This window comes from Tachypleus tridentatus, chromosome 2, assembly GCF_004210375.1.
Source record: "Tachypleus tridentatus isolate NWPU-2018 chromosome 2, ASM421037v1, whole genome shotgun sequence".
Taxonomy (NCBI): Eukaryota; Metazoa; Arthropoda; class Merostomata; order Xiphosura; family Limulidae; genus Tachypleus; species Tachypleus tridentatus.
In genome coordinates, this window is record NC_134826.1 from 24,603,450 (window position 1) to 24,626,496 (window position 23,047).

General features: G+C 31.8%; 1 protein-coding gene across 1 annotated transcript in view; it reads right to left on the reverse strand.

The window, feature by feature from the left end:
* Positions 1-22,327, reverse strand: part of LOC143239664 (glycosylated lysosomal membrane protein B-like) — a 33,315-nt gene extending 10,988 nt beyond the window's left edge. Inside the window, exons 1-4 of the mRNA XM_076481000.1 lie at positions 22,215-22,327; positions 21,948-22,002; positions 12,410-12,685; positions 1,891-2,091 (exon numbers count right to left, since the gene is read on the reverse strand). Of these exons, the coding sequence (XP_076337115.1) occupies positions 1,891-2,091; positions 12,410-12,679 (471 nt within the window). The 5' untranslated portion in view covers positions 12,680-12,685; positions 21,948-22,002; positions 22,215-22,327. The remainder of the gene's footprint in view (positions 1-1,890; positions 2,092-12,409; positions 12,686-21,947; positions 22,003-22,214) is intronic.
* Positions 22,328-23,047: the final 720 nt, after the last annotated feature.

Sequence of the window (23,047 nt, forward strand, 5' to 3'; positions counted from 1 at the left end):
CTGGTAGTTAGACTTTAAAAACATAAAAAGAACTATAAACATAATATTATATTAAATTCTGCTTTAGGAAGTCATTGTTCCATCTATAATCATAGTATGAACTGGACAGATGGTAAAGCCACTGACTGGAGTATATAATACATGACATTTTCTTGAATTATGGCATGTTATGTAATATAAAAACTAAACTCACTCATGGCAATAAATGTTCTCATAGTTCCAGATATGTTCTATTTTTTTCATATAATCTTGATTTACTTTGCACAGTTTTATTGCTATATGTATAGAGATACTCTTCCCTTCCATCACTATTACTACTGTTCTGTCATGTAATTTTTGAAAATAACACAAATTTTTTTATGTCTTACTATTAACCTTAAACGGCTTTTCTTCAAACTACTGGGAACAGTTTTAACATCATTATTTTATATTAAAACTACATACTTACATAAAACTACATATTCATAATTTTATTAATGATAACTATATTTAGTTCTTCAGTGCTCATGAATCTAATTAAATTCTTGTTAAGACAGTTCAGTCACAAATGTCTGACATCATTATAACTATACTTTACTGTGCAATATGTATCTTCTAAAATCACCCTTACTCACTCTACATCTTATCAAATCAGCTGGATTAAGGCCATTCTTAATAAGTATAAACACTATTTGTACAACTTTCTGACTAGAAAACCATCAGTGGCCTGCTAAAACACTCTTTAACAAGACAAATTATTTTCCTTATCTTTGGTAAACTTTCAAACTCATTTTAATATATCACCCATTATGGTTAATCTAACAGTCACACAGTCTGACTTCAGAAACTTAACTATTTCTGTCAGTTACCATAGTTGTATCTAGAGCTTTAAGTAATTGTATATTTTTAAGTAAAAAACCTACATAAATTTTTTTGGTTACTTTGAAACCCAATTAACAAGATATATTAATTTTCCTGTCTGTGTTGTTATAATACAGCTGTGAATCACACTACAGAAGTCACCCAATAGGGCTAGTCACTTGGAGAACAGCTAACTTTATATTCTCTTTCTTTTCTCTGACTCAACTTTTCTCAGTTGCACTTGTTTGGTTACCTATTTATATACCTTGCCTAACTGGAGCCTGGAACATTTTACAAAGTGCAAGACTTTGTAATGCAACAATACTTACATAGTGAAAACAAAACTTAGAAGTTTCAAGAAAGATGACTTCAATAGTACTACAACAATTGAACTTCAAATACAATTATTACCGAGCTACATAACGAAGTTTCTTACAACTACCACCTTTAAAGTGACTAACTTAATTACTCCAAAATTATAGGATTTTGTAGATAATGAATTTTTTCTGCAACAACCAACTTAAAATATATGTAATATTATGTAATATCTTTAGAATATTACTATATCAAAGCTTTAACTGTAGAAAATATGATTTTTTTGAAAACTGACAAAAATAAGTGAAAACAAACCCTTTCACATTCTGTATAAAGAAAAACAATCTTAAAATTTTAACAGATAACATTCTTAAAAATAAGTGACAATAGTTTAACACTCCTACGAAAAGTGGGGCCTAATAGGCCCCAGAGCAACTTGAAAGGTTATTAATATAGGCTAATAATTTTCTATTTAAATGAAATTGCCATTTAAATCCATTAATGAATGGATTAACGAGATTCCCACTGTCCCTATCTACTATCTAGCGAAACCACAGCCAGGGGAATGGGCTTGGAGAAATCAGGACTAGAAACGTCTTTTCGTAGAAGTGTTAAAACAGTAAGTTTAAGCTCCACAATTTTACTTCCTTGTTTCAGGAACTTCACAAAGTTTTATTTTTAACCAGTAATACAAAAAAAAAAAAAAAAGAGATTGACAGACAAAATTTAGCTCACCTCAAATGAAAAAGAACCATTTGGTAGGAAGTAATTTGGATCAAGAGAAAGAGTCTCAAATGACACTGAACACTGATCTCTACTGCAAGTCATGGTCTCATTGATGTTCTGCCAACTCATTTCCATAAAGGATATTGGGAATGTTTCATTTGTACTTATGTCAAGTTTTCCAGTGTCTTTTGTATCATTGAATTGCCACAGCTAAAACATTGAAATAAAGCGATAAAAAATAAATGTGTGGTACACTATACAATGTTATAACTTAAAATAGCATTATAAAAGAGATAATAATTTATTGAAACAACATATTACCTTAAAGAATTCTCTGTGTTAAGCTTTTATAAAAATGACACCATTTGATAATTCTAAACAACAGACATTTTATCCTGTTATTATAAAAAAAAAGCTTGTCATGACATAAAAACATTAAAATATATTTTCTTATTGTGTACTTAAGTCTTCAGAAAGTCAGAAATCATTTCCACTCAATATAAAATTTATTATTTTGAAGAAAACTGTATAAATTATTATTATACAATTACTGTAGCAAAACATGGCTCACTCATAATATAGTTGATGATCAGTGATGTTGTTAAGTTTATGAGCCCAAAGTTAATACTTTGTTAACTGTTTACACAGTCCATGCACCCATGGTTTTGCAAAACCTAATTTTGCAAGTCATTCTGGATTGTCTGTTTACTGATTAACACTTTTTCCAAAACATGATCCACAGCAAGTCACAAACAGATACTTACATAATATCGACACTCAATAAATAAATGTATTAATCAAGTATTGATAAAGCAATGCTAATATAGGAAAAGAAGAAAATGGCTTGTAAGTACAAAGTGTATGTGTGAGGTACTTGTGGAAAATGCCTTCAAAAGCAGTGTGGATGCAATAATTTAGACCAAGAGATCACGAAGAAAGATAGGAAAAAAATTGGGGTTGATTATTCTATTCTATTTGAGAGTGATGAAGATGAAATGTCTTGTGATACTTCTGAGGATCCCTTGGATTTTGTGACACTGAAGACATGGTGCAGATCATCAAAAATCAAGTGTGAAAGTAAAGCATTCAAGACTGTGTTGTAATGCTCCAACAGAACACAGGAATGGTGGCTATTCAATTCAGACGTTCTTTGGTATCAAATATACAGAGAAACCAAACTTTCCAAAGGAAGAAGCTGGATGGAAGACATCAAGTTTCAGTACAGCACTTGACAAGAACAACCAATTGCTTGCATTCTGCATCACTGTATTAAGGATTCTATGCACCATATTACTTCCAGGATATCCAGATAGTCTTACGAATGTGACTGGAGATGACATTCATAAGAAATCCGATGATCCAAAACTATTCTCATTTGCCAACAACATGCAACATGCTCTGTCAGAGAAAAAATACACTTGCACTGCTATATTAGTCAATGACATTAAAAGAAGTGAAAAAGAGATTACATATTGGAGAACAAGCTTTTGAAACAGCTATATGGCACTTTTGTTGATTGCAGTCTGGGTTTCAGTTAGAACTTGCAGTACAATCTGTCCAAAGTTACTGAAATGAGCTGCACTGAATGCAATAGAGTACCATTAATAAAGGTGATGAGAATTATCCCGGTAGGGCTAAGAGCAAGGCCTTCATATCTGCTCAGAAAATAAAACAGAAGGGGAATAAATAGTCAAAAACACAGCAAATTATGCTTGGTCTTAGCCAAGAGGCCAAGTGGGTAAGTCAACAGCACAACACTGCACATATATCTTATAAGTTTACTACTGTGAACTATGGGAGTGAAAAACTTGTGATAATGTTATTAAGTTGGATACTTTTCTTGTAAAACTTTGTAGGAAATTTTAATTCAACCTGAAAACGTTAAAAATACAATTTTAGCTCATTCTGTAATGATGTTACCTATTAAAGTCTGTCATACAGCTCAAATCCTAGATGTTTTATAGTGGAAGCACTGTTAAAAATGACTAGATATTGATGCAAATGATGCACATTTATCATTCATATCAAATTCGTTGCTCATTATTTATGTCTAAAACTGGGACAGCTTTTCAGACAACAACAGCCTTCAGTAGCTGAACAGTAAGTCTGTGTGCTTATAATGCTAAAAACTGGGTTTTGATACCAATGTTGGGCACACACAGATATTTCATGGTGTAGGTTTGTGTTTAATAGCAAACAAAACAAACAGCAATAATTTTATGTTCATTAATTATGATAAAATGCTGAGAAGAAATTATTCCTTTGATAATGCTTTCCTTATTGAAAGTTGCCTTAAGAATAAACCAAAATGAGGAAAATGAGATTTAATATCAAAAATGTAAAATTATGCACTTGTAGAGAAAGAAAGCACTTTAAGTTTGATTGTTAATACAGTACCGAACTTCTTTGTTAACTGAATGTTCAGCTATTGGTAAAAGGCACAAAGAGAAGTTTAACAGTTCTACTTATTGGAATGTTTTTAAATCTACAGTAATGAGGGAAATCTTTTTTAAGTGAACAAAATCTTTTCACTACTCTTTATTCCCAGGTTTTTATCACTTGAAATTACTCTATCTTGTGGTTAGTGATCTTAATCACAATAATGAATGAAACTGCAAGAAGCATCTTAGGACACTTCCCAAAATATCTCAGAGAAAAATATTTTTTATTATTATTCAGAAGCTTCAGAAAAATAAAAACGTTTATTAAAGCTCAACATTCTGGTTTACAGATGCTTCAAGAACTAAGTGTATAGTAGTGCTGTAATAAACATTTGAACAGTATGCTTTACTACTAAGAAAAGATTCAGACAAAATAGTTTCTGAAATTTATGGTGGTGGTGTTTTTCTAAACAATATAGAATTTTAAATATTCAATCTGAATGCAAAGCACCTCAAACAAAAAAAATAATTTTATTCAGACTTGCACAAAACCTTTTAAGGGTGATGTAATCTTGTACAAAACTGGTGTCTGTTGTGAACACTTTTGGCCCCCTTAATATAGAAAGAATTGTAATGGAACCATATAAGGGTGGCTTAGGTAGGCCGAGAGGTTAGTTCAGCTTAGCTGTTGGAGCTTTGACTGATACTACTTGTTGTTACAAGATTCATTTATTCAGGTGAGGATACAGTGGGTGAATGTAGCAGATGGACATTAACTCAAGGTTTTACAGTTAAAATAAAGAAGTTTAAAATGAAGATTTTAGTAAAATTTATTTTATTAACTTTTTCATGTGTTCAAAGGTTACACACATCTTTAAACAAATCCTGTTTTTGGTCTGGTTTTCATCACCCATATAGTCATACCGATAGGGTTTACTTTCCTTTAGTTTCTTTAACCTATTAACATGCAATATTTACCAAAATACAATTTTGGTAAAATTGGTATTGTTATCACTACTGAATTAGTCAACTTCCACTTTTCTAACCTAATTTCTTCTGCTGTAGCTCTCAAGTGGTCTACACTCTGTTGAAATTTCTTGGTACTTAACCCTGTTCTCATGTGGGGCAAATTTCGGAGTTCCTGTAATATACATACTACTGATAAGGTAAGTTCATCTTTTACATTGAATAACCAAGTTCCTGGGATCTTAGTTTTATAAAAGTAAAATGGTTTAGGGATAATTATTAACTTTTTACATAGTTCAACTATCTTATCTTTAATTCCTGCAAATATTGCATAACTACAAGTTATAACAGGTACTGAATAAATTACTGAATTAGGGTCACATACTTTTATGGGTCCATCTATACATTTTAGCATATCTTCCTCAGTAATTTCTAAGTAAATATGCTGGTCACTTGAAACACCAATGTGAGAATTAGTATTTTCTATAGTTAGAGCTAATGAATGGCTTAACATTAATGTTAAAGGTGCAATCCTATATAACTTCAACATTTTATCTATTGTTTTCAAAGGTATTTCTATAAACATTCTTTACTGCAGCTGTCTTTACATCAGCCCATGTATAATATGTGTAAATCTCTTTACTATGTGTAGGAATTAAAAATTGTAATTTCAGAGATAATTTCCTTTCAATTTCATCTAATACGTTTTCTAATTTACTTGGAGGTATAAAGTATGGACTTAATTTTCTGTCTGCAACTATACACAATACTTGTACTAACTTAGCTAACACAGTCCTACTGTTTCCAACTGTAAATGATAATTGTTGTACGTTATTTTCAATTCTAGAATTAAAAACTAACGTTTCAGTTCCTACCTTATGAAGCTCAGTCTGTCTTACTCTGGTATGAAGGTAATACTTACTGGTGCTTTAGAAACTTTTCTAATTTCCTGGTCATGTAATTCAAGTGTTTGATTTAATGAATTCATTATTGTTGCTTGTTCACCTAGTAAATGAATCATTTCTTTAGATACTTGTCTCTGGTCTTCTACTTTCTTATTTAATTCATGTAAGTCATCTGTGGTTGTAGTTCCAAACAAAAATTTTAAGACATTTCCACCTGCATCTATTAAACCACGTTTTTATGGAGTTCAGTCCGAAATCGAAATGTTATCTTTAATATCCTTTAATCCTAATAACAAATCTTCTACCTCAACAAGATATTGTTTCATTAAGGTCTTATAGCTCTTAATTAACCCTTCCTGTAAAATTCTTACTAAACATATAACAGCTGTTTCTTGATTTGTCACATGAAATTACGCTGTATTTTCCATATCACTAATATCCAAACTAACACAAGTACTTACATCAAACGACTTCTTGAACACTATAAATGTTCTTGCAATCGAACTAATAACCAAATGCACTAAGGAAATGGTATATTTTCAACAATTATCCATTTATTTCCAGATAATATAAAGTTTCTTTCTTCAATAAAAATCAATAACACATAAAGTCATGTGTCAACTCTTTCATCATCTAATATGGTATTAGCATTCTCTAACTCTGAATTTTGCATCTCAGCTTCACTTATCTCTTCATAATCATAAGGTAAATCAAGTTTATTTGAATCATTAGATTGCTCTTCAATATTTTCTTTTTTGTCAGCCATCTGATTTTCATCAGTCATATAGTCGTACTGATAGAGTTTACTTTCCTTCAGTTTCTTTAACCTATTAACATGTACTAACTGTATTTTTTTTCCATAAATTTCTTGAATCTCAAAATTAAAGGGAATTGTTTGTTTAAGGACTCTGAAAGGACCTTTCCACAGTTTTACCAGTTTCCTTAGTATTTCCTTTCTTAACAATTAGGGTATATAACAACACTTTATCACCTAATTTTATATCGTTAGTTTTTGCCTTTTTATGTCCTTGTTTCTCTCTGTGTTCAGTAGCTTTGGTTATATCTTTATTAGCTAACTTGAATACTAACTGTATTCGCTGTAATAGCTCTGCCTCGTAATCATAATCTACTGTGTGATTAAATCTTTAAGAGGTCATTATCTCTTGCATAGGTAGTATTACATCTCTACCATGCAATAGAAAGAATGGATTTTCCTGTGTAGATTCATTTTCAGCACTTCTATATGCTAACAATAATAAAGGAACTTGCTCATCCCAAGTTTTCTAATCTTTCTCATAGTATTGAGAGATCACGTCCAGCAAAGTTCTATTAAATCTTTCTACTAATCTGTTAGCAGCTGGATGAAAAGCAGTTGTTTCAATTTTTTTTTGATACTTAACAATTTAAAAATGTCTTTCATTAATTTAGAAGCAAAATTACTACCTCTAACCATTAGTATGTATTGGGGTACACCGTGTCTACCTACTATGCTATTTACAAATCCTTTAGCTACCATTTCTGCTTTTTGATCAGGCAAGCATATTGCTTCTGAATATCTATTTAAGTAGTCTGCAACTACTAACACATATTTGTTTCCCATATGAAGTGGGTAACAGACCTAAAATATCCATAGCCACTAACTGAAATGGTGTGGTTAAACTTGGCATTCGTTGTAAGGGAGCATATTTTTAAAATGTGGACTTGTCTTATGTTTTTGACATTCTATACATGAATCACAATAATCTTTAATATCGTTGCACATATTTATCCAAAAGAATCGTTTATTTTTTTTCTATATGTTTTTGCAAAAGCTAAATGCTGCAAAAGGTTTGTCATGATAAGTTTTCATAACTTTGATCTTTAAATTTTGTGGTACAACAATCTGTAATGATTTGTCATTATCAGTTATTTTACATTAGATATCTGATTCTATTGAGTATTATGTATCTATTCCTAGTAATACTTTATTTCATAAGTTACTTATTAATTCATCTTTCTTTTGTTCACTAATTACATTATCTAAATCCCAGATTTATTGATAACCCATTTTTCCTGAGTTTCCACAGTTTCAGTGTTGTCTACTCTAATTCTGCTTAAAGCATCTACTTTAGAATATTTTCTGCCTGGTCTATGTATTACTTCAAAATCATAGTTTTGGAGCAATAATGGCCACCTGGCTAACCTAGAGGAGGAGATCTTTTAATGTAGTTAACCATCCTAGTGGTGCACGATCTGTAATGAGAGTAAATTTCTTACCATGCAGATAACAACAAAAAGTTTTAATTCAATACAGCTAAATATTCTTGTTCTATGACTTAATAGTTTGCTTCAGCTTTTCCTAACTGTCTGCTGTGATAAGCTATGAGGTGTTCTTTTCCGTTTTTTATTTAATTGTGATAATACTGCACCTATAGTATAGTCTGAGGCATCTGTACTTAGGATAAACTCTTTAGTAATGTCTGGGTAACTTAGAATGGGTGCATTTAATAAAGTATTTCTTAATTTCTTCAATGTTTCTTGTCTTTTACCTGTCCAAATAAATTGTGTTTCTTTCTTAGCTCAGTTAAAAGTTTTACTAATAATGCAAAATGTGATATATGTGTATATATATATTTACCTTGTATAAAATCCTACAAACCCTAGAAATGCACAAATATCATTTACTGTTTGTGGCACTGGATAATGCTCCCAAAACAAATTACAAATAGTTGAAGTAACATGTACTGAAAGGACGAGAGAGGCATCCCATTTATGAGGGTGTTATACTTGTCTTTGGTTTCACATTTCAAGTTGCAGCTAAGAACTCAAGAAACTTTTTCAAATGCAACAAGAATACAGGCTTGAAATTAAAATCAGGAAAGTGCAAACTTATCCTTGTAGAAGAGCAGGTTCCTAGTTATAAGGTTGATTGAGATAGTGAGGTAACTTGAGATAACAATTGAAGATGACATGTCCACCTGGTGAAACATAGTGTATTTATATACTTCTTATTTTTAGGGAGTACAAAGATTATTGTAAGTTTTTAATTTGAGATCACAACAGTTAAGTGCTCCACTGTCTGCATTAGCAGGTTAATAAACACATCATATGTATGTGAAAATGTAATCCAGGCCTTGAAATGTAATTTAGTTGAAGCACAATATTGGCTTATTCTCTTCAAGGTTGTGCCTTCATATTGAATACAAATCTTAGTGATTGCACAATTGCTACAGTTTTGTCACAGATACAGAACAACGTGTTGGATGTGACTGCTTATTCGAGTCATATCATGAATGCTCCTCAATTTTATACCACACAATGAAGAAATAACTGCTTATAGTTGTAGTATTTGTTAAAAATTACTATTACTGTTTATAAGGGAGGGAATTCATCATTTGAGTTGTTGATACATCAGTAAAATGACTAATAAGCTTCAGTAGATATCCATGCAAATTTGATGATCATGCTGCAAAATAACTTTTTTCATACAACATTAACTGGTTCAGTAGAATGAAACACTGAAAGTTTATTTCATTAATCCATGTGATCATGTCTATTTATTGTATTTATATTTTGGACACCATACATTGACTAAAACTACTGCAGTATCAGAGTGTGAAACTATATTTATTTTTCTAATGTATGCAAGACCTGAATTTATACAGTCTGTTTACAAGTACAGAGTATAGATCTTCAAGACATTGGTAACCAACCTGTGATGCATCTAGTGGTATCTGGAGTTCTATAGCAAAAACTAGGGGACATCTCAGAGTGTCACAATCTATCACTAATGTGCAGAAGTTGTTTTTTTTTCTGGTCACATTAATATAAAGAGAGAGCAATGGTATAGACACTGTACTCAGTTGTTACCCAAAGGACACACTGGCCCTACCAGGAAAAACTCAGAAAGAGTGGTGGGTTCAATGGTAAATCACAGCTCAAACACTGCATCTTTGACCTGTAGTCTAAACATTACCACTAGGCAAAAGCTGGCTCCTGTGAGGAATATTCCAATATAAGTCATTTAGTCATATTATTTAAAAAATAACAATGAATGGTTGTCACCAAAACAACCTAATAGTAACTCTATTCATGTCCTTATTTAGTCATAAAAATAGTTGTATACAATTTATATAACTGTTTTTGTACCTGATAATTTTACACAGGAAACAAAGTACTAATTTTGGAGTTTCTAGTTTTGTTTGTTTCATAGGTTTTGGAACTGTGTTTTTGAGAACTGAATTTAAAAAATTGGACTTAAAAGTTATCTACCTTTAACTATTTGAAAATTTTACTTTCACTACTAACCCTGAGCACCTCTTGTCTCATTACTTTAAAAGGGTCATTGAGTTGGTTATTGGAGAAGGTTTATAAGAAGATTAGTTGGATTATTTTAAGGATAAATGAGTTGTTACATGAAGATAGACTGAGATCTCATAACTTATTTCTTCTGAGAAAAGATGGGCAAGAAGTGATTTTAAAATTGTTTACAAAATTATACAAGGGAATGATAGGATAAAAAAAACCTGATTCTTTTTGCTATATGCTAAAGACAATGCAAATACTTTTTCCAAGAATAATATATTAATTAAGACATAAAAAGTAAAACTATCAGCATATAACGGAAAGTAATATACTGATGAAAGAAATATGTTCACATTTTTGTTTATGTGATATAATTTGCTTTTGAATATACTTGTGCTGCATTTTATATTAATGCTATATTGTAATATGCTTATAAAAACAAATAATGTTTTAAAGTGGAGAGTTCTTTATATTGCAACTGGTTTAGAAAAAAAACCCACAAACAATTACACAACAGAATTTAAAATATTTGAAAAGAGAGGCAAAGTTGCAGTTCAGTTTTATTTTCTTAAAGGAATGGTTCACTTTAAAAAAAAAAAAGAGGTGCTCTCAGGAGTGGCAGAACCTTACATTTTTCAATTGTTTAACCCTAAATAGATGGTTTCCTGACAAATAAAGTACAAACTTAAATTTTTGCTTTTTCTCAGGTATTGGATGAATAGTAGGTGAATATATTAAGCAATAAATTCCTTGTGATATTATAATATTTATTAAAAACTAATTCTTTGTTCAGAATACATACAGGTTTCACATAATATGATGTTGCAAAAGCTGTTAGACTGAAACTTGTTCAGTTTAACTTTGTACCTTTGTTATTCTCAAAGATGGATATTGTAATGGTGTCAACAGCAGTATCCTTTAATAGTTGTTCATATAATATATAGAGATTGTGGGCTTATTTATTTTATGTTGTATGAGAATTATTAGTCTCAGAAATAGCACATCTCCCTCAGTAAATGCAAGGTTTCTTGAGAACTAAGACACACTTCTATCAGTCAGCCTTAAATGTCACCTCCATCTAGTTAGTATAAAACAGTTGTTATCCAAGGTAATTATAACTATAAGTATATATACACACTATTTGTGTTTTTTTCAGTCAGCCTGAAATGTCACCTCCATCTAATCAGTATAAAACAGTTGTCATCCAAGGTAATTATAACTAAGTATATACACACTATTTGTGTTTTTTGCCATAATAAAAACTGTGCATTTTGTTTTATATTTGTGTTTAGTTTCTTTAATTCATTTAACATTGATCATGTAAGTTTTAGTATTACTCTGTAGTTGATATCCTGAAAAAAAATCTATTATCTAATGAATCTATACAAGTAGCTCTAACATTAATTCAGTTTTATCTAGATATACCACATGTGAACAGGAATGTCCTTGAAGGAACAAACGGTCCCATTTTTTTCCACATTGTTATTTGCTATAAATTAAAGAAAGAAGAGTCTGGGACAACATAACTGAAGTATTAAAAATTATTAAGTAAATTCATGAGATTTAAGTTTTATATTTTTTGCAATGTTATGTTACATTATGAGGGTAGAAGACAAGTGATTTTACACTGAAGATTTAAAAACGACAGACACATTTCCAGCTTACAAGTTTTATTTCTCCAATAAGGTGGTAAATCTGTGGAATAACATGCATTTAAACTGCTGATGACTGCAACATTACAGGAGTTAAGAAAAGGACTGATAATTATTAGATAGTGATTTAATAATTAGTCTTCTGTTTAATGAAGGAGGTTTAGATTCAAGGCATCACTGATATACCATAATTTATTTATTTATTCAACACATCACACCCCTGATGATGGCTTGAATTGAAGCTCCTGGCCTTTTGGACTTGTGTTAAGCACTTGACCTAATTCGCATAGAGGACCCTGAATACATCACTATTAATGAAAACTAAAAAAAATCAACTTACTTGTGATAGGATGAGGCCAAAAGAATAGTATGGCTTTTCTGAGAACTGAATAATTCCTTCAGCTACAGATTTATTTAGTAGGTTCTCCCAATCTATTTGTAAGGAAGCATTAAGAGATGTCTGCACAATTAACACAGATGGTGTCCCAAGAGTGCTCCATAGGTAATGTATTACATCTGAGTCACCTTTTGCTGAAACGTGAACTAGGTTAATAAAATGGCTACCTTCTCCCTTGCATTCTGGCAAATCACAATCAGGATTTAGTGCCATATTCAGCTGTAAATGAAGATAAAAGACTTTTTTTTCTGCACTGTTTGTTTACTCATACACTTAGACTGCATTTTAGATTACTGTTATATTTTAATATCTCTATAAAAAGAAATACTGCTTCAGACAGAACAGTTTTATATTATCCCAACTATTTGGGAAAAACAAGAACACCAACGAAGAAACTTTAAACGTAGAATGAGCCTCATTCAGTAAATCTTCATATACTTACCACAACTTCTAGTGTTACACACATTTATATTTAACAGCTGTATCACAGACTGCAAAACAAAAATCATCAATCAACATCTTTTCAGACCACAGTATAAATACCATTAATCAAACAGATTATATTGAAATATATTTTTAAAAAATGCATTTGTTTTCTATTTAACTCGATGATACTTCTCCAGATGAATACTTATCTGTATAAAAATATGAAAATGACAGACTACCAATCATTTCTATGGCATTCAAGGTATGAACATCTTTTGATTAACATTTTAATAAGCAAGGTAAGTATGTGAGACAAGCGATATTAAATTACTATATTATTTCTTTTCATATCCAGTAATTTATCTGTAGCTGAAGTCAGTGTGTATGGTAATTTTTTCAATATATATATTTTCTTATTTTGGATTTGATCCTAAGTCCAATTATATGCTCTAACAACTGAGTTAAAGGCCTAGCCCTGAAACACATGCTAGTAAGATATTTTTTTAAGTACTCGAACTAATACAAATGTATAATTTTTTAAACAAAATTGATGTTATTTTTATTGCATATATATATATATATGTGTGTGTGTGTGTGTTTATATATGACACCTTTATATTACTAGAAACAACAGATAGATGTTTTAGACACAGTGAATGAACATAAGAAATCAAAAAGGACTACATGACAGAAATTTATCATACCAAAAACCATCCTAATCCACATATATATTTTTTAGATTATGAAATTCAGAACATGGTTCAACAAAACCTTGGAGTTAAAACTACCAGCACACATCACCTGACAAACAATTACACAAGTTAGCAATTCTAACAAGAAAAACATTTTGTTTAATAGCTAACATTACTTTACATTTTCCAGTGTTGAAAGTCCTTTTCAACAGACAGCTTATTCATTAAAACTATTTAAATTATTCTGCATAAGCTTTACCCATCAGTTTAATAAAACAGATATAAGCAAGTTACAAAATTTTACAACATATATAGTAATCTATGTAGAAATATACGTAGAAATGTCTGAATGAGTAATGAAACTTTTTGAGGAAAAAAAAAGAAAAGAATGAAAAACCCAAACTGGGGATTCTGGTTGCATGTAATATTCAATAAAATGGGGAATTTTCATGGTTGTTTTCATACCTTTTAAATATGTTATATACAAATGTGTATACAATTTAGGAGGCACAATCCCCCCTTCACCCATGCACATTCCACATCACTGAAGAGATAATAAACAACAAACTGTCACAAGACACATCTTTAAAGAATCTCATTATCACATTTTCAAGTCCATACAAATAAAGCACTTGAAAAGTTTAACAAATTAGTGTAAAAAAACTTTTTCATTCTGAGAATTGTTAATTACATTCCAACTTTCAAGGTGTTTTTCTAAGTGATCCCTAAATATGGTCTAATAGGTTCTTAACAACAGAAGTCATGTTATTTGGCCAGTAATTCACTATGCCTTTCCTAGACCACTTTTAATAAAATAAAAAAGAAAATGATTCCACTTTAGCTACGTTTCAATTAATAGGAACTTTTCGGACCTTCCAATTAGAGGGAATATCCCCATGTCTAAGGATTTCTAGAAATCAATAGGAACTTTTTGACCTTCCAATTAGAGGGAATATCCCCATGTCTAAGGATTTCTAGAAATCAATAGGAACTTTTTGACCTTCCAATTAGAGGGAATATCCCCATGTCTAATGATTTCTAGAAATCAATAGGAACTTTTTGACCTTCCAATTAGAGGAATATCCCCATGTCTAATGATTTCTAGAAATCAATAGAACTTTGACCTTCCAATTAGAGGGAATATCCCATGTCTAATGATTTCTAGAAATCAATAGAACTTTGGACCTTCCAATTAGAGGGAATATCCCCATGTCTAATGATTTCTAGAAATCAATAGGAACTTTTTGACCTTCCAATTAGAGGGAATATCCCCATGTCTAATGATTTCTAGAAATCAATAGGAACTTTTGACCTTCCAATTAGAGGGAATATCCCCATGTCTAATGATTTCTAGAAATCAATAGGAACTTTTGACCTTCCAATTAGAGGGAATATCCCCATGTCTAATGATTTCTAGAAATCAATAGGAACTTTTGGACCTTCCAATTAGAGGGAATATCCCCATGTCTAATGATTTCTAGAAATCAATAGGAACTTTTGGACCTTCCAATTAGAGGGAATATCCCCATGTCTAATGATTTCTAGAAATCAATAGGAACTTTTTGACCTTCCAATTAGAGGGAATATCCCCATGTCTAATGATTTCTAGAAATCAATAGAACTTTTGACCTTCCAATTAGAGGGAATATCCCCATGTCTAATGATTTCTAGAAATCAATAGGAACTTTTTGACCTTCCAATTAGAGGGAATATCCCCATGTCTAATGATTTCTAGAAATCAATAGGAACTTTTTGGACCTTCCAATTAGAGGGAATATCCCCATGTCTAAGAATTTCTAGAAGATACCAGCTAAATGCACATCAAATGTGGAAAATACTGGAATTAATCTGAATTTGTGGATATTAGTAAGAATGAGAGATTAAAAATAGACAGAAGCAAAATTGCCACATATAATTTTTCTCCAAGGTTGTAAAAAGAGGCCAAATATTTAATATGCAAGCCTCTTTTATTTGTGGTAATGAGATATACAGTAGAAAAGTGTATAAGTAGTAGAGAACTGCTTAAGTTATTCTTACTTTTAAAGAGGATGATATGAGTTGCCATGGAAATTGTAGGCTAGTAAGTCTTATTTCTTTAGTGAGAGAAATCCAATAGAATCTGATAAAAAAAAGCTTATTTTGTTAGTGAAATATGGAATCACAAATGAAAAGCAACATGGATTTACTAAAGAGAAATCTGGTCTTACTAGCCTGTTACTTTTTAGGATGTTACTTGAAATCTAGGTGACTAAAAAGGCATGAACGTGGTGTACTTACTTTTTGAAAAACACTTTTGTAAGGGCCACACAAAATATTAATTAAGGAAATTATATCAGCAGGGATTGAAGAAGGACTTGTCAATTGGAATGCTGTTGGTATGGCAGAAGAAAGCTAAAGGTTGTTATTAATGGAGTCCAGTCAAATACCTCAATGGTTAGTGCTTGGGCTTTCGTTTTTCATTATTTGCAATAATTATATTAATATGTCATGACGAATAAATCACTAAAGTTTGCTGATCATTAAATATACGGTTTTTCTAGCAATACTGAGATTGTTAGAGAATAACTTGGATAAAACATCTTGTCCTTCCTGTCCACTTTATGATATTTTCACATCAAATTAGTTTCCTTTAAGTAATAAGGTAATTCCATAGAACAGAAGGAGATGGAGATATGAAAAGATATTTATTACAGGTTAATCCTGAATTCTCTGAGTCTGATTTCATAATGAACAAAAAGACTGGACACACATATACAGAAATGCAAAAAACAATCTTTATGAAACACAAATAATATGTATTGTTTTGGTACAAAGGACAATCACCTTTACTGTAGAATTGTATATCTGTTAGTTCTACAACTTTAAGCCATTTGACTACATACCTTCTACAAATATTAGCATTTACAGTCTGTGAAAGCTTAACATTCTATAGTTAAAATGTAAAATGTTATATCTTCCCAGGGCTAATAGCATTATTTATCTGACTGGCCATTTTCATTTCTAAAAAAGGAAGGTTGTAGCTTTGAGACATCATCTGACCTACTACTGGAGAAAATTGCTGTTCAATTATATATACAAGATACAACTTACAGCTATTTCCATCATGGGCATATCAAGTATTATCTATGTGGAACATATTAGAACAAGTAGCTAGAGCAAAAGTAATTTAACAACTTTCTTCATTGTATGTTATGTGAAAACTGAATATGTAGTTGAATAACTGAAAACTTAAGAAATTATATAATGAAATAATGAGGTCTTCAATAGACCAGGGCTATCTAGGGCTATTTTCTATATGAGAAAATCAGCAATCCTCTGCTGGAACCTAAATTAATTTGACTGGCTTTTTCTCTGGATGGTGTACACTGTACAGTCATGTACCTCTAATCATAAACATTCAAGTGGTATCACTATCAAATGTAAGCAAAAGTGCTTTGTGTTTTACAAAATCTTAAGAATTTTGTAAAACACAGTTCTAGGGACCACTAATTGCAACACAGACTGTGCAACAGAGCTCAGCAGTTGATAATGATGATAAAGAACAGCTTTCTGCTCTTGTAACCATTGTTTAGGTGCATCCATGCAATGCTCTGTTCCTCAATCTCAACTCTTTTTCAGTCCTCTTCCTGGAGATTCCAAAGTGTTAATCATATCATCCATCAGTAGAATATCTACTACTCTATGGTCTCTCATCACTTTGTAAAAAATGATTTCAACTCTTAAGTGGTGTTCATGGTGGTGAGACAATCCACTGACGTTCCTATGTTGTAGGCTAGAATGATGCTTTATGAGTAGATCATACTCCTACAATGTTGTTGTCAAACATGAAATCATTCTTTCTGTAGTTCTAAGTTTTATCAGTGCATGGTTTACCCAAAAAGTGAATTTTCTATCATGTAAACAATGTTTATAGTGTGTATCATGAAGACTACATCTGTAAGCAGTTCTTCCTACAGCATCTGCTTTCAGAAACCAGAAGCTTATAACCAGCACCAGTAATTATGTATTCCATTCCATGTTCCAAGTTGGATAACACTGATCTGATTCCATGATCCCTGCTATTAATAAAAATCAAGAACTTATAGACCTAGTGTGGATATCCCATGCTTCTGTTAAAGTATGCTTGCTCACACTCCTTACTCTATCAGAAGTTCATCTGAACTTTAGTGAGAACTGATAATGTTGTAGCAACCTTGGTGAAGCTGGTCACAAACCATCAGTAATATGACTTCTCATCTGGTCACAATATGAAATCAGTCCTACATCATTGCTGTTTTAGCAAAGTATATGGAGATTCAATCTCTGTTCACGACATGTTTTTGTTACTTCTTGAATTTCATGCAAAGCAACTCAAGAAATATCTGCACTAGTGTATATAATCTCAAAGTGGTAAGAAGAAGGAATGCATTTAGTCAACGTTACCCATTACCAACTCCGAGACCTTTTTAATCAAATTTTATGATTTGATTATCACTCTTGTAATGCAACCTCAAAGTGTGAAGTGCAATTTTTAGCGGTAATTGGGCATAGAAAATGAAATTTCAGATCCACAGTCTGGTATGTGTGCCACTGAGCCACTATTAGCCCCCATGATATTCTACTTCTATGTGCATGAGTTCACCTTTCCACTGGAATACCATTTTCAGGTTCTAAGCTATAGAGTCAAACATATGTTTATATGTTAAGGCATTGTCAGAATAGACCAGGCATTTTTCCTATTGCAATTTTTTTAGTGTAAGCTTTAATAACTCTATAAAGAGGCTGAGTGATATGATGTGAAACTTATATAAGACATCTCTCACCCTAAAATAAGTTTTAAATCTTCTCTTGTTATACAGCTTAAGTTGGCAGTATCCAGATGTTAGATCTAATCTGTTGATCCATTAAGAACCTTCCAACATGTCCAGATATTTATATTTTCATGGAAGAGAAGAGATGTCAACATGAGTTACTGCATTTACCAGTCTAAAATCAATACAGAAACTGAGCATACCTTTCTTCTTTCTGCCAATCACCAGTGGAAACAACATGTATCACCAATATCAGTGTAATCTGGGGCTACTGTACTCAACCAACCTGTTTATCTGGTTACACAAATATATAAGCATAGTCAGCTAACAAGTATCCAAGATGCTTCTACTGGGTTGAGTACAAATTGTTTGCCCAATTATCAGTTAGTGACACCAGAATTGTTGGCAAATGTATATTCACTTTTTAATGTAATATGGATGCAATCCAGTGTTACTGTTAACCACATTTAGTTCCACTTCATCTACCATACCAATGACTGTTCAAAAAGTAAACTGGATGACTGTTCATCTATGAATATAAAACAACCCTGTGATTTCTTTCCTTTTCGAACAGATAACAGACCAAATTAATGTTGCCTGCTTTCTGGGCAGGAAAGAGTACCTTTTGTGCATAGGATCTATTGTGCACTTCATCCTTAGTAAACCACAGAAGACCATTTTGTATACATGAGAGTACTGTGACTGCCTGTCCTTCGTACTGTCATGACATATAATTCTTGGGCATAGTCTAGCCAATATTGTATAACTCTGCTATGGAACAACTTCATCAGTTGCACAGGCAAAACTACCCAATAATTTCTGCAGTGTATTTATCCCAAAGATGCCAAAGCTAAAATCAAAGCTAGCAATGACTACCTTTATTCTGTGAGTAATTCTCCCTAATCATAGTGGGGTATTTCCCTCTTCATTCAGGTCTAATCTTCTACATTTTCCAGAGAAAAGTTTATGTTGACTAGCTAAGTAGTAGTTTTGCTTGTAGGACCTAATATATCATGAGATATCTGGGTTAACAACTAAATCTTTCACCATGTATTGAGGCCTCCTAAACCAGTAACTAATGTCTGATTAGGGTCAAGTTAGTTTTCTGGAGCTGTAGCAGCAGTGTCTAATGTTTGCTTTCGGTCCTTTTATACCTACTGAGCTGTCAATCTTGCCACTCAGTAATGTACGGCAAGTCACTCAACACACTACAAGCAAAGCAAATGTTTTAACACTCTTTTCCAGAGCAACATATGTGTAAAGCATCATTGGCATAGTTGTGCCTTGAAAACTACAGGAGGTATGGAATAGTCCTGCACATTTACTAACTACTAGTATCATTGAGTGATACAGCTAAGATGTGTGGGTAGTTTGTTACCCTTGTGAGTTTAATATAGATATAAATCCAAGCAATAATATGATTGAAAGAAAGTTTCTTGACAAAGTGTTGTATAAATTATTCAAGTCATGCAAGCAGTGCTCAGATACTAGTACTAAAGAGTAAAGCTAATAGAATTTTAAGATATATTTGTAGGTATACCAAGTACAGGTCAAATATTTCTAAACCAATTACTATGAAGCCTTATTTTGAATGCTATATACAGTAATGATTTATTTATCCAAGAAAGGTAAGAGGTTATCTTACTGAATTTTACACAATTGTCTGAATGATCAACAGGATAAAGACACCTAGTTTAATTGTACTACATTCTTAAGATAATAGGATGAGAGGGCACAAGTTTAATATTTGAAGAAGATAACCTGGTATCCAGTTAGTTTTCTAAGTGAGTTGTTGACTTATTGAAAGAGTTACTCTTGTCACTTGTGAAAGCAAGTGCTTTACAATAGATTAAGAATGAAATGGGTGATTTCCAGAAAAAAATAAAGGATTTTTTTTTTCCTCCTCAGTTGCCATTGTACTCTGACTGGCAGGTACCAGGATCCACCTTGTCCTAAGACCATGAAGGAACAAATGATCCATTATTCCTATATGCTATGTTATCGGACTATCAGAGTATTAGAATCATTGTCACATTAAAGTTAAACATGAACAGCAATGTGATATTCATTCATAGATATAACTGAAAACACATTTTATTTATTGTACTCTTGTGTATTTAACAAATATCATAAGAATCATGGCCAGTGTATTTTGCATTTATATTGGCTATCTATGTTGATACTGGGCCTGCAAGATTAAGGACGAAAAGAATGAAATTACAAATGAGCATCTAACATTCATCAGTTTTCTATCTTCCCAAAGTAATTAAATACACTTCTTTATAACCCTTTTTTAACTTAATAATTTACCTTACATAACCAAGTTTAAAATACTTTTAAGAATAATTCTTCTAAGATGGAATTTTAAATAAATACAAATTATAGATATATATATATATTTCCATTGAAGCCCAATGGACAGCTATGCTTAGGTAGACTCAGCAGATAACCTGATGTGGCTTTGTTACAAGAACACACACACACACACGTTTCGGTGGAACTGACTGTATTCACCACTACCAGATGACAATTTGAAAATGAGTACATACATCGGTGCCAGTTCTAAAATCACTGTGCCTACTTAACACAGTATAAAACCTTTCACACAGAAGGATGGTGGAGTTTGTTAATTAATTGAAGTCTGTTAGTAAACTCCAGAAAACAATAATAAAATAAATTTCATCTCTATGTATTTTAAGATTATGCACGACATGTGAACTGAGGCCTAATCAAAGGTACATGAAATCAGCAAATTTTGAGTTGAAAATCAAATACAAGTAAAATTTTATTTTGGCAAAACAGCATACATTAATAATACAAACATACATGCGTATTTGTTTGTAGTTAAACGCAAATCTACACAACTACATGTTATGAACTGAGGCCTAATCAAAGGTGCAAGAAATCAGAAAATTTTGAGTTGAAAATCAAATATAAGTTTATTTGGGAAAAGCAATTTACAATGATCATACATACATATATGCGTATTCGTTTGCAGTTAAACGAAAAGCTACACAAAGGACTATGTTCTCTGCTCACCACGGGTATCGAAACCTGGTTTCTAGCGTTGTAAGTCCACAGGCATACCGGTGCGCCACTAGGGAGCACATGCATGAATATATATAGATATATATGTGTGTGTGTTTGTATATATATATATATATATATATATACATATATTCAAGCTTTAAGCATTTGAAATTAATAAATTAATTGACTGTTTCATATGTATTCAGTTTTAAAAAGTTATGAATGTTTTGTGTTATATTACACTAAAACGAAGCAGAAATTACGGAATTGCTTCCCCTTTTGCTAATCATTCACTTATTATGCACGGATCGTTTCTAGTTTGAAATTTCCATGTTTTCGTATTTTGTTTTTCACGCCCCCTGTCAAACACTAATAACTAACTAACTTACCAAGGGGATGTAACATGCAACTTTGTAAAGGACACTTGAGATGAATTGTCGTTTGCACTGTTTTACGTACTTGTAAAAATAATTATATACTTGGCACGTATTACTTTATCGAAATGTATGTATATTATACTTACACTTATAGCTACACCCTTACCTCTCTACTGACACCAGATTTATCTCCTACTTGTCCTAGTCCTACTGCAGTTTGACTATATTGAGAAATGAAAGTCAATAAAAGAAAAACAGACAGCATTCTAATGACATATGATCTAACCTGTTAATGATAGAATTTAATTAAAAATTTGAGCACAGCCAAATAAATTAACTTTAGTATATTTTACAAGAGAAGAAGTACAATAATTAGTTATTCTTCGGTTAAGCTTTGTGTGATTGTATATAAAATATTAAGTTTTCTTCCTACTTCACATGAGTTAAAACACGGTTACTATTACTATGCTGTCCATAATACCATTCCTGTTTGCTTATCTCGACGCGTACAAATAGAACAATCACGTGTATTTCCTTGTATCTATGTCAGTGATTACGTTATTAATTTATCATGAATACTGGTTGTGAATGCCAAAGCACAAATCCTATGAGATCTGTATAAATATGATAGTACCATCTGTTGTATGTCCATGTAACTACTTCGCAGGGTAAGGATAGATCTTCACCAAAATTGTAAAAGAAGTTCTTTGAGTGCATGGGAAAACATATAAAAAATTTCAGATTTACGTTTTGTTTTTTCTAGAGTTTTTATGGGTATTTTTACTTTTTTATTATTTCTTTGCCCCCTCTTGATGAATTTTCATCACATTTGGCATGAAGGTTTGTTGGGTCTATGCGGAAATACATGCAAAATTATGGATTTCACATTCCGTGTTTCGCAATTTTTATGGGCGTTTTTACAAGCGCATACAAGGAAACAACTTTCCTTGTTCTAAAATAACTTTTCACTAGTTACGAATTTATGTAACTTTCGTCCAGGGGACGGGTATTTCGGCCAGTTTGAAATAAGTCTTCTACAAGTCTCTTATCCGGATGGGAAAGAATAATAATAAAATCTATCATTTTATTCTTGACACAAATTTTACAATTAAAAAATTAATATTGAATACTTTATCGTTTATCCCACTCCCACCCGTGGCACAGCGGCATGTCTATAGACTTACAACGTAAGAAACCGAGTTTTGATGCTTGTGGTGGGGAAGAGTACAGATGATTCATTGTGTAGCTTTGTGTTTAGCTATAAAC